We start from the raw sequence: 11,669 nt of genomic DNA, 5'->3' as shown, positions 1-11,669 counted from the left end.
AGACGAAATGGTCAACTTTGATCTTGGCTGCTTAGCTCTTTAGTTGATTCACGTGTAATCTCTATTTCTCATCTTTCAGGAAACCACCTTCATGCAAACATTGATACAGTAATTTGTGGATTATTTAGTTGAAATCTTTCTGCTGTGAATAAGAAAATGAAAAGTTGATTATTGAAGGTCCAGTAATAATTGAGTTTACCCATGAATTTTTTATGTTTTTATAGATTTTTGTAAGCAAGGTTCGTCTTTAAATTAGGCAAAGGTTTTATTTTGGAAATCTTTAACATGTTTTCTGTGTGATGACGTCATAAGTATGATGCAACAGCTTTTAGCCTAGAACTTGGTCCTCTGTGGAACGTCTATTTCTTCCTCTTTTCATCCGGCCCAGTCCAGTTGGTCTGCTTGATCTCACAGAGTACTGTTACAGGTCTGGAGGATTCCTCAGAGAACAACACGAGGATGAAAGAAGAATAGCTAAGAGAGGGGGTGTGTGGGATTTCTGTCAAATCTGTTTCCTTTCTTTAACACCACTCTTTCTCCCCTCCTCCTCCTCTGCCTTTTTGTTGATCCATGCCCCCAGGCTAGGCTCACCTCCTGGGTAAAGGAGAACCCCGGCTCCTGGTTCAGTGAATTCAAACGTGGTAAACTGGTAAGCCAGACTCCCGACCTTCCCGTGTCCTATCCCTGAACACCTGTCATATTTTACAGAGCAAAATGGCAAAATGGCCCAAAGACTCTCCAGGCACTTGGTATAGTCACTACAAGAGAGGTTCCCTGGTAAGTGGCTCCGCCTTCGGTCCCAGAGTCCCAGCTGAGGTTGGGACTCTGCGCTCCTGAGGCCCTGCATGGTTCTGGTTCTGCACTTTAGAGCATGAATCAAGCCTGGCACTTTGCTTGTTGGTTATTGAGATGCATGAGTCAGCACAAGCTTCAGTCCAGCAACGTACAAGAGATGCTCTTGCAGGGAAACAGAGGAAAGGTTTGTGGAGCAAACAGACAACAAACTTCCTAGTTTGGTTTTCCACCTTCTCCTGCTTCCGCTCCACTCGTAGAGCATCTCCTACTAGTGACTGGGTGCCTCGGCAACACCTTGACTAAAGAGTTAATACCTTAAAGCTGCTTTCCGGAGTTTTCCCCTTTCAGAAATGATGTATGACTTTTCAGAAATCTGTAAAAGCGATTGTCTCATCATGTACTCTGACACAATGTAAGCAATACGTCGTTTATTTATTTATTTTTTTTGCTAAGCACGCCCCCTGCCCCAAAGAGCTCTGTTCAATAGGAAACTAAGCGCCAACCAGAACTAACCATTAGCGTTAGACTACCGCTTACTTGCTTCAAATTTAAGGAGTACCTCGGCTGATGCAGATTTGATGAACTTTTCACGGACAAGTAAGTCTCTAAAATACAAATATATGAAACCACAACATGACATGAGAATAATACACGTAAAACAACGTGTTTTTGCACCGTTTGTCGGCTAAGAAGCACATTTATAAACAGAAACATGAAGTTGCGATCTTAAACAAACAGGAATAGACTTTTTGTGTGATATTCTTGTCAGCCACTAGATGGTGCCATCGAATAAGAGAAATCCTCCGGAAAGAAGCTTTAAAGGGGGTGGGGGGTGGGGGGTCCGTAGTCTAATGTCCTCAAGGAGAGGAGATTTTTTAAATTTGGACAGCTATAGCTCCCACCCCTGCTCCCCCTCCGCTTCAGGGAGGAGCTGAAAGCTACGGCTCATACCGCACATGCTCAGAGACAACAGAGAGCTAAAACAATCGTCCGATCTAGTGTAAGGTTCAACGCTACACTGATCACTTCACTCACATACACAAAAGATAAATCCCCTTTTGTTTAATTCCCTCTTTAAGCACAGTTTGACTTTAACAGACTAACATCATTTCATGGTTCTCGACCGGAAAAGGGTGGCTTGCCACCTCCGGGTCGGGGGAGAGGTCCTACCTCAAGTGGAGGAGTTTAAGTATCTCGGGGTCTTGTTCACGAGTGAGGGTAGGAGGGATCGGGAGATCGACAGGCGGATTGGTTCGGCGTCTGCAGTCATGCGGACGCTGAGCCGATCTGTCGTGGGGAAGAGGGAGCTGAGCCAGAAAGCCAGGCTCTCGATTTACCGGTCGATCTACGTCCCAATCCTCACCTATGGTCATGAGCTTTGGGTAATGACCGAAAGAACGAGATCGCGGATACAAGCGGCCGAAATGAGTTTCCTCCGTAGGGTGGCCGGGCTCAGCCTTAGAGATAGGGTGAGGAGCTCGGACATTCGGGAGGGACTCGGAGTAGAACCGCTGCTCCTCCGGATCGAAAGGAGCCAGTTGAGGTGGTTTGGGCATCTGGTCAGGATGCCTCCTGGACGCCTCCCCGGGGAGGTGTTTCGGGCATGTCCTGCCGGCAGAAGGCCCCCGGGTCGACCCAGGACATGTTGGAGAGGTTACATCTCCAATCTGGTCCGGGAACGCCTTGGGGTCCTGCCGGAGGAGCTGGTGGACAAGGCCGGGGAGAGGACGGCCTGGAGCTCCCTAATTGGGATGCTGCCCCCGCGACCCGGACCCGGATAAGCGGAGGAAGACGAAGACGAAGACGAACATCATTTCAAAGCAGAATGAGTTAGCATTCAAGCTAGCGCCACATTGGCCTATGGTAATGGCAGCCTGCAGTTGGCTGATAGCTCTCCCTTGTGGATGTACAGATCTGTTGGTCAGCACTCTAGGCTCGCGTTAATGATCGTTTTACTGTAGAGGGAAGGGGAGGGACCTAGGGAAGATATAAATTCAAAAAGATTACATATTTGATATAATAGAACAAGGTCAGATAGACAAATTCAAGCACTTTTAAGTTACCTCAAAACCTTTTAAACAAGGTACCCCAGCTTAAAACTCATTAAAGTACTTGTCTCTGGCATTCCTGCTCAGCACATTCCCACTGTGTCCAAAGCAGCTCTGAGTCAAACAGGTCAGGTACTCAGTCACCACCCAGGGGGATTCTGGGTTCTCAGCCTCTGTTGAATGTGATGGTGAAGAGGTAATGTTTCTGTTGGGATGCCGGCCTGCATCCCCACAAAGTGAGGTGATGAAAACTGGCGGGGGCAAATGAGGAAAAGCTGCCCTGCTTTCCTCAGATGCAGGACCATGGTGCTGACACTCAAACATGAGTCACATCTTGTATTTGATTAGCAAAATTTATAAAAATGTAGCACTAATGGGCTGCACAAACAGACCCAGATGAGAATCGGCTCCCTGTTAACGTCAACTCTGACTGTCAGCACTGTGAGTTTTGTTTTTTGCATGTGTGTGCTTGTGTGTATATGTGTGTGTGTGCAAACACTGAAGAAAATACAGTCTCATAGAGTCTGTTGCTCTGGCTGCATGGCACGACTTCTGCATGTGCACTGTACCCAGTGAGTCCTGTTTCCCCGAAAGGCGACGCGATCATGTGGATCTAATGGATTCCTGATGGTTGGTATTTGCAGATTGTCGTTTACGGATGTTAAAATAAACTAGGACCGGCTCCAAGTTGATCCAATCAGCCAGGATTACGAAGCACTTATCAGCTTAATGAGACACAGCTCAGCGTTCTGTAATATGAGCTTAAAAAGAAGAGGATTCTAGGTTAATTACAAGATAATTAGCATGTCATTACAATCTGCTTTCAGAATGATATTTTCAGGATTTTGCTCTCATTTGCTCATATTGGTTTTTAGAATGTACACAACTGTTCAATTAACATTTAAATTAGGTGTTTAGTTCAGCTTTTTGATTTATTTAGGCTTTAAATATTATCTTTGCTTCCAGCCCGGGAGCTATAACCGTGTCGTGTATCAGTCAACCCCTTCCATGCATTTTTACATGTATGCACCTTAAGGATAATGCTGGTTGTTTATTGCCATTATTTTACCCATTAGTATTTATTTCTTTGTTTTTTCCATATTTATCTAGGTCAAAATCACACAGTTTACATCAGTACTGATCAGAAGCCACTTTCGTTTGAGTTCAGATGAATATTTGTGTTTTAGCCAGTTCGTGGTAAGCTGGAGTCTTTGTAGTTCCTGGATTGTTTCTGCACATCCTGACCCAGTACTTATTTCTTTTTAATCTGATGGGGACAGATGAGTAGGTGCTGTCAAACAAATCCTTTCAATGCCGTATACGTAGAACCTGAGCTGCGGCCAATCACTAATAATAGCTGTGTTTCCACTATAGGAGATGTGGGACATTTACGATGGCTCCGTCCTCTCAGCCATTGTGTCTCCATGCAAAATAAACCCCATCAGAACCTTGCTAAGATGTCAGCATAGTGTGCCCCTTTTGGTAGTTAGTGATGTCACTGAGCAGCTTCAAAAGGCATGCACCAATATTATTAACCCTTTGATGCATGAATTATGAAATCTTCAACCATGATTTTTTTAACATTTTTTTTTCATTCATCTTTAGGTGTGAATGAAACAAATTTCATATTTACATATTTTTTGTAACATTTAATTTACACATAGTTTATTACATGTCCACCTCAGTGGACAACGTGCAATCTGAACATGAAATATGTTGGCTTGACTTACTGAAGGCCAAATGGAGGGGCTCAAATGCAATAAAGTCTTCAACAGCTGTGCTTAATAGCAAAATAAATAAATAACAATTTTGAGTACCTGTCCACTGTAGTGACCATCATGCATCAAAGGGTTAATAATAACATTTTAACCCATAATTTAACCCATTCGGAAGATGGGGGGATGCGGCTGTGTGACGTAAAAAGCTGATTTCAGGGACCGTTTATTTTTTAATGGTGCTCTGAGACGGTTTAGAAACTGGTTTTAAAGCAGCATGAATGTTGCTTCCTTTCTGCTTTACCAGCAACTTTTCCAATTTTACAAATGCCATTTTTTGGGGGGGGGGGGGGGGGGGGGCGACATCCACCAAATGTCATTTCCCACTGAGTTACATCCAATCAGCACAAGATAACCACAAGTCCCACCCAGTGACTCTACCAGGCCTTTCCAGAGTCAATACCCCAGTTCAGGCACTCGGTTGGTTCCTAAACTTGGCCCTTAAAATGGTCCTCTTGGGCCAGGCCGGTGAAATGGAGACGAGCGCAAGCCGCGGTGAATTCGCCCGGAGGTTCTGTGAGCGGAAACCGGCTTGACGTGCCAGTCGTCCAGAGTTACGACATTCAAGAACCTTCAGCACCACTTATTAAAAGATTAAGATAAATTAATAGCTATTTGAGACAGTATGTATACTTTTGACCCCCTAATAACTTCTGAATCTTTAAAATGTAATTCCCCTCAGGAGGAAAAGCCATGCCAAGCGACCATCAAACGCCCCAAATAATTTAGCATTCATGACTATGACGATCTTGTAATTTCTGAAACTCCAGTACAAATCATAATTCTCTCATTTCGTTACGTCTTTGCTGTCGGCAGGACATTTCTCCTACCCTACTGATTATTTAAGAAGTGCGTCTTTTCTCTTCAACTGTGTCTCTGTTCCTTCAGCTGTCCTACGTGGACGCAGAGGGCAACCCCATCGGCGTGGTTCAGATGACGTTCCTGCGACTGCTGAGCGCGGCAGCCCGCCAGAACATGACGTACAACTGCTACCAGTCAGTGGCGTGGTACGACCAGGAGCAGGACAGCTACGACAAGGCCATCCGCTTCCTGGGATCCAACGATGAGGAGATGTCTTACGACAACAACCCTTACATCCGCTCCCTGGTTGACGGCTGCGCGGTGAGTCCAGAAAACGACCTTGTGTTTTTACTCAGCGGTTGGCGGACTTCCTTCGATGAACACTGTTTGAAGCGGCTCAGTCAGTACAAGCGTGTGATGTTTTTGTTGTTTCCCACGCATTAATCCCACGTCCCGCTGTGTCCCCTGTCCTCCACAGTTGAAAAAGGGCTATGAAAAGACAGTGCTCGAGATCAACACACCAAAGGTGGAACAGGTGCCTTTTGTGGACATCATGTTCAATGATTTTGGCGGCTCCACGCAGAAGTTCGGATTCGACGTGGGACCCGTCTGTTTCATCGGCTAAGAACTTTCACCGAGCAAATGGAGCAAAAGATCCAATAAACAAGCCTATTTTTGTTTTCTCACAAAGAAAAAGAAAGAGAATAGGACAATTCTACTTGTAAAAAAAAAACTGTTTCCATAAAGCAAAAAATGAAATTATGTCAAGCATACAGTGAAATTTGAAAGGAATAGAGAGGAAATAACCTTGAAACCTCAGAGTGCCTTCTCTATCACATGCAAGTTTTGAAACTGGATTTCAGATCCTCCCCCCCCCCCCTCACACACACACACACACACACAACCAAGCCCCATGACATAACACTTTTTCTTTCATTTTTTCCCTCCAAAACAACTAAAGCGACCCTGAAAGCTGCAGCCGTTCCAGATGGTCGCAGTTTTCCATGGACTCCATCCGATTTGGCTCTTTCCTTTACTTTTAGTTTTGATCTTTCATGTTGCCACCTGTCTCTTTTCAGTCTGTCCACCCCAGGAGCTTTGTTTGTGCATAATTGTCTCACCATTCCCCTGGAATGGTACTTATATATATATATAAATATACATATATATATAAATGATTTTTTTAAAGTGTTTGTAAGTACATTCTGTATATTTTCCTGGTTGTGTTTATTGCTTTTCTAGCTTCAAAACATGCATGTGACTTTAATAATTGTGAGGTAGGAGACCATGGAACGTCTAAATTGCAGAAGCAGGAGGATATTTGACTTGTAAAGTAAAAAAAAAACAGAATTTTTGTGGAGCAAACTATTGTGTGATTTAGGAACAGAATAAAAATGTTCTGTGGCATCATGTGACAGTTGTCTGCAAACAAATGAAACATTCCCGTGCCCGTTGAACAAAAAGAGTCCCGTCTCAACGGGGATATCATTAACTTAATAGACTTCCGTATGCTTGCTGAGATCCATGCAGTGTGGGAGGTGATGTTGCATTTGACTGAAAACAAAGAAATCAGAACCTATAGGTGCTATTTTCTCCCTTCTGTGGTGCTACGTATTTTTCTAGTTTGTGTTGTTTGAGTGAAAGACAGTTTGTGGTGGCAGTACTTCTAACTTCAGCAGAATGGCTTCACCACCATTTCCAACCCAGGCAGATCTTGGCTGCATCCGTAACCTTTGTTTTTTTTTTTTTCCTGATTTTTGCATGCAATTGCTCTCCGTATACGCTCTCAGATCTTCCTTATTTCCTGTCCTGCAGACGAGACAAGTCTGCCTGTGCCAAATGCTGGAGCAAGGAGAAGAAGAGGTTGCACGCCTCTTGGGTTTTTATTGCATGTTATTGCTGCACAGCCTGTTTTACGTGGGATCGTCTGTGCCACGTCGTACTGATGGAGTCGGTGAAATCAAAAGGTGGGGTCAAAGGGATAAACTGGAGACTCTGAACTCTTCCAAAGATTTTCACTGACATATTTAGCTTTAAGTGACTGAAAAAAAATCTTCTTTTTATGGGAAACAACTTGAAAAGTCACCAGATCAGCCTTCTAGAAAATGTTGCTCATTCATCATCAAAGAAAAAGAATAAAAAAAGCTTGTTGGTTTCTGCTTTTGCCCTTCGTGTAATAATTGCTTTTTGACCAAACCGTGCACTCTCTATGCTTATGACCACTAGTATCTACCAGAGTTTTTACTGCTTTTAACAAATGTCCGTTTTGTTTCCTGTTTTAAAAAGAAAAAAAAAGTCTTTAATGGTGTGACTTGAACCATTTCTGTCAAGGTAACTCAGTCTGTTTGTAGATCTTTGGTTTTATTTTTCATGGTTTTGCAGCACACCCAAATTTCTTATTTACCTCTCAATAAAATGGATTTTTTTTTATATTATTATTATTATTTGGTATTTTTTTGTAAATTTTCAGAACCAGCAGTAATGCTGCCATTGTTTTATTTTATTATTTTTTTGTTTTATTCTGTAGATTTCCATTCATGCGGTTCATTTTCACAGTTTTGCCAAACCTGTGTAATAAGGATGAGAGGACAGAGGATTATATTGGTTTTCATGTCAATAAATTCAAGTTTCCTGTGGCCATCTATTCCTGTATCTCTTTTGAAGCATTAAAACTTATCTGTATGCATGAAATTGTAAAGTTTTTTTCTCTAGTTTGGATTTTTGTAGAGCCACTCGACCTCTACTCAGCGCTTCAGTTCAACGCCAGGACAGCCGTTTTATTAAATGCTACTTTTCCTTGCACCTGTAACTCTACCAAAGCCAATGTCCATTTGTAGTATATTTATTGTATTATTTAAGACAAAAATAAATGATAAATGATACCATAGTGTAAGTGTAAGAAGCCCCCTCTTTACGTGCACACAGAAGAATGAATTCTGAATTATTTTGCTATTTTAGATTATAGAAATTGTGGAAATCAGTCATTTTAATGGCTCCTTTTACAATAAGCTTTGCTATAATTTGAGTTTTTTATTGTCTTGTGTTGAGTGTGTGTGTGTGTGTGTATGAATTTTAAATGAGGGTTCTAGTTCCACAGATTCTCCACGAGGGAAGATCTCCTGATCTGCTGACTACTTCCTGAAAATTCCTCCACCAAGCCTTCATTTGTGGACCAATCCTTTCCATCGCTCCCAGATCATCTTTCCTGCATTTTTCAACCTGCATCACTATCAGGAAAAACAAAGAATAAACTGAATGTTTGCATTGGTGATTTTTATAGAATTAAAGATGTTTTAACTTTGTCGAGCATTACTAATTTTAATACGTCTGCTTTGATCTGATTTGTGCAGGAGTATCTCGTTAGGAGACGGGCGCAGAAGTAAAATAGTAAATAAATAAAATTTGCAACACTTTTAATTTGCATATTAATGCTTTATGAAGTGTTTGCGGGATGGATTTAGGGCGATCAAAGTGCACAAGGCTGAATTCTGGTTAAGGGGCACACAAACAAAGTTTGAGCAGCAAAACAGTAAGTGGGGCAGCTACAGTAAATGGGTTTGGGAATGAGGAGAAGTGGGTCGGAAAGTGTGTTTCTTTAGTGTGTTAAAGCTGCAGCTGATGGATGAAAATGATTTTGGGTGATTTGCAGGAGGGTGGCTGGATGGATGGATGCAAATGACCCAATGCCATAAGGAGAGGAGAAGATGTTCAAGAGAAAAGAAAAGACAGAAATCATTTTTATGCATGAGGAGCTCTCAGTCACGCTTTGTGCTCATGTTTGCTGCAACGTTTAATTGGTTGACAAGAAAGGCATCAATTAAATATTTGCCAAATTTCAAACGTGAAGCATCCAAAAACCCATATCATAAATGAGCCTTTTCCCCCTGAAGTTTCAAAGGAATATTAAACAACCTTTTCATATTTTTACATCATCTTCATGACCCAGTATGTGCTTGGATTGGAGGGGGTTGAACCACCAAATAGTTCCCGAGTCCAGCCGTGTCTGCAGCTCATCGCTCCCCACGGGTGGGTCAAATGCGGAGGACAGTTTTCACCACAACACATCAGTGTGTGTGACAACTATGGGACTTTAATCTTTAACCCTCTCAGACTCAAAACAAGTTTTTATGAAAGGACAAAAAACTAAGTCCTTCAGGGGTACTTCTGAGGTACAAAATGCTCATGAAATATGTGTGGAGTAACCAGGTAGGTAGGTTTTAGCGTTGCAAATCTGCAACACCTGCCTCCAGAGGGTTAAATGACCCTTTACAAGGTTAATGCAATGTCACTCAGACCCCACCTCCCTCTGTGGACAGAATACTGCAATTGTTACTTCAGAGTTGCTGGTCCAATCCCTGCTGGTGGGGGGAAGTGTGGAGCCGACATGGTGGAGCTGCAGTCTGCTTCCAGCATGTTTCTTGCATGCTTTAGATCATGAACACAGCTGATTTCTTAAATTTAGTGATGAATCACTCCTGTAGACATTTAGGAAGACTGGGGAGACATTTCAGCTGTTAGATTAAGGTGTTAAAAAGACTAATGCACACACTTAGAGAAAAAATAAAGTTAAAGGCTGAAATAGCAGGAAATAATGCAATTAGAATGTGGTGGTAGAAGAAAGTAGTAGGTGTGTGTGTGTGTGTGTGTGTGTGTGTGTGTGTGTGTGTGTGTGTGTGTGTGTGTGTGTGTGTGTGTATGTGTGTGTGTGTAGGATCTGACATCCAGCAGTGTGGAAAGTGGTCAGTGTATCCTCCAGCAGTCTAAGCCTATAACAGCATAACTACAGATATACTGTAACTCTGGATAACCTAGCCTTTTAGATGAAGGCATGTTTTTCAATTCAATTCAATTTTATTTATAAAGCGCCAAATCACGACAAGAGTCATCTCAAGGCACTTCACATAATAAACATTCCAATCTAGGTCAGTTCGTTAAGCCAATCAGAAAAAATGTTTCCTGTATAAGGAACCCAGCAAATTGCATCAGGTCACTGACTTTACTGCGATCCTCATACTAAGCAAGCATCTAGTAACAGTGGAGAGGAAAACTCCCTTTTAACAGGAAGAAACCTCCAGAGGATCCTGGCTCAGTATAAGCAGTCATCCACCACGACTCACTGGGGATCGAGAAGACAGAGCAGACACACACACACACACACACACACACACACACACACACACACACACACACACACACACGCAAACACACACACACACACTGTGTCTGTGAATACATTGTGATTTCTTAGTAAATATTGTATTTGGTGAGAGTTAAACTTTATTGTATTTATCCTAGTGAATCTATAATTACACGGGTAAACTAGCAGTAGCACATCCAACGTCAAGGAAAGCAAAAAGTTACTATCAGGAGAGGGAGAATGTTTGAGTGGTTAGCAGCAGTGTGCTAGATGATGGCCCCCTCCATGAGGCCACCACAGCTCAGCAGAACATCGTTGTAGCTTCTTCTGGGAAGAAAACACTTAGAGAAAAAATAAAGTTAACAGCTGAAATAGCAGGAAATAATACAGTTAAAGAGTAGATTGTAGAAGAAAGTAGTCGAGTGTGAAAAGTGGTCCAGCAGTCTAAGCCTATAGCAACATAACTACAGAGATAACTCTGGATAACCTAGCCTTTTTAGATTGAGGCATGTTGGAGGCAGGGTAAGGGAGAGCCGTCTTTACCGACTGTACACTACACCTCCCTCTACTCCCCCACTTGTCCAGATCTAGGCTAACATCAGATTTTAACCATAGACCCTATCAAATAAAATGTTTTAAGCCTAGTCTTAAAAGTAGACAAGGTTTCTGCCTCACGGACTAAGGCTGGGAGCTGGTTCCACAGGAGAAGAGCCTGATAACTAAAAGATCTGCCTCCCATCCTAATTTTAGATATTCTGGGAACCACCAGTAAACCTGCAGTCTGAGAGAAAAGTGCTCGGTTAGGAACGTATGGAACAATCAGATCACTGATGTATGATGGAGCTTGATTATTAAGATTATTATATGTGAGAAGGAGGATCTTAAAATCTATTCTGAATTTAACAGGTAGCCAATGTAGGGAAGCCAAGACAGGAGAGATATTATCTCTCTTTTTAATTCTCATCAGAACTCTAGCTGCAGCATTTTGGACAAGCTGAAGACTTTTAACTACATTCTGTGGACTTCCTGAGAGTAATGAATTACAGTAATCCAGTCTTGATGTAATAAATGCATGAACTAGTTTTTCAGCATCACTCCTGGAAAGGATGCTTC

The 11,669-nt window shown here is 42.3% G+C and overlaps 1 protein-coding gene across 2 annotated transcripts in view; it reads left to right on the top strand.

Moving 5' to 3' along the window:
• Positions 1-6,314, top strand: part of col5a1 (procollagen, type V, alpha 1) — a 118,677-nt gene extending 112,363 nt beyond the window's left edge. The window contains exons 64-66 of one of the 2 annotated variants that reach the window (XM_015943244.3): positions 709-777; positions 5,507-5,740; positions 5,898-6,314. In XM_015943244.3, coding sequence (XP_015798730.3) covers positions 709-777; positions 5,507-5,740; positions 5,898-6,044 — 450 coding nt within the window. In that variant the 3' untranslated portion in view covers positions 6,045-6,314. Of the gene's footprint in view, positions 1-580; positions 650-708; positions 778-5,506; positions 5,741-5,897 lie in introns of both variants that reach the window. The other variant, XM_015943243.3, reaches the window with a different exon arrangement.
• The last annotated feature ends 5,355 nt before the right edge of the window (positions 6,315-11,669 follow it).

This window comes from Nothobranchius furzeri, chromosome 6 (genome assembly GCF_043380555.1).
Source record: "Nothobranchius furzeri strain GRZ-AD chromosome 6, NfurGRZ-RIMD1, whole genome shotgun sequence".
Taxonomy (NCBI): Eukaryota; Metazoa; Chordata; class Actinopteri; order Cyprinodontiformes; family Nothobranchiidae; genus Nothobranchius; species Nothobranchius furzeri.
Note: the sequence above shows the minus strand (reverse complement) of the source record. Positions and strands in the feature narration are given on the sequence as shown.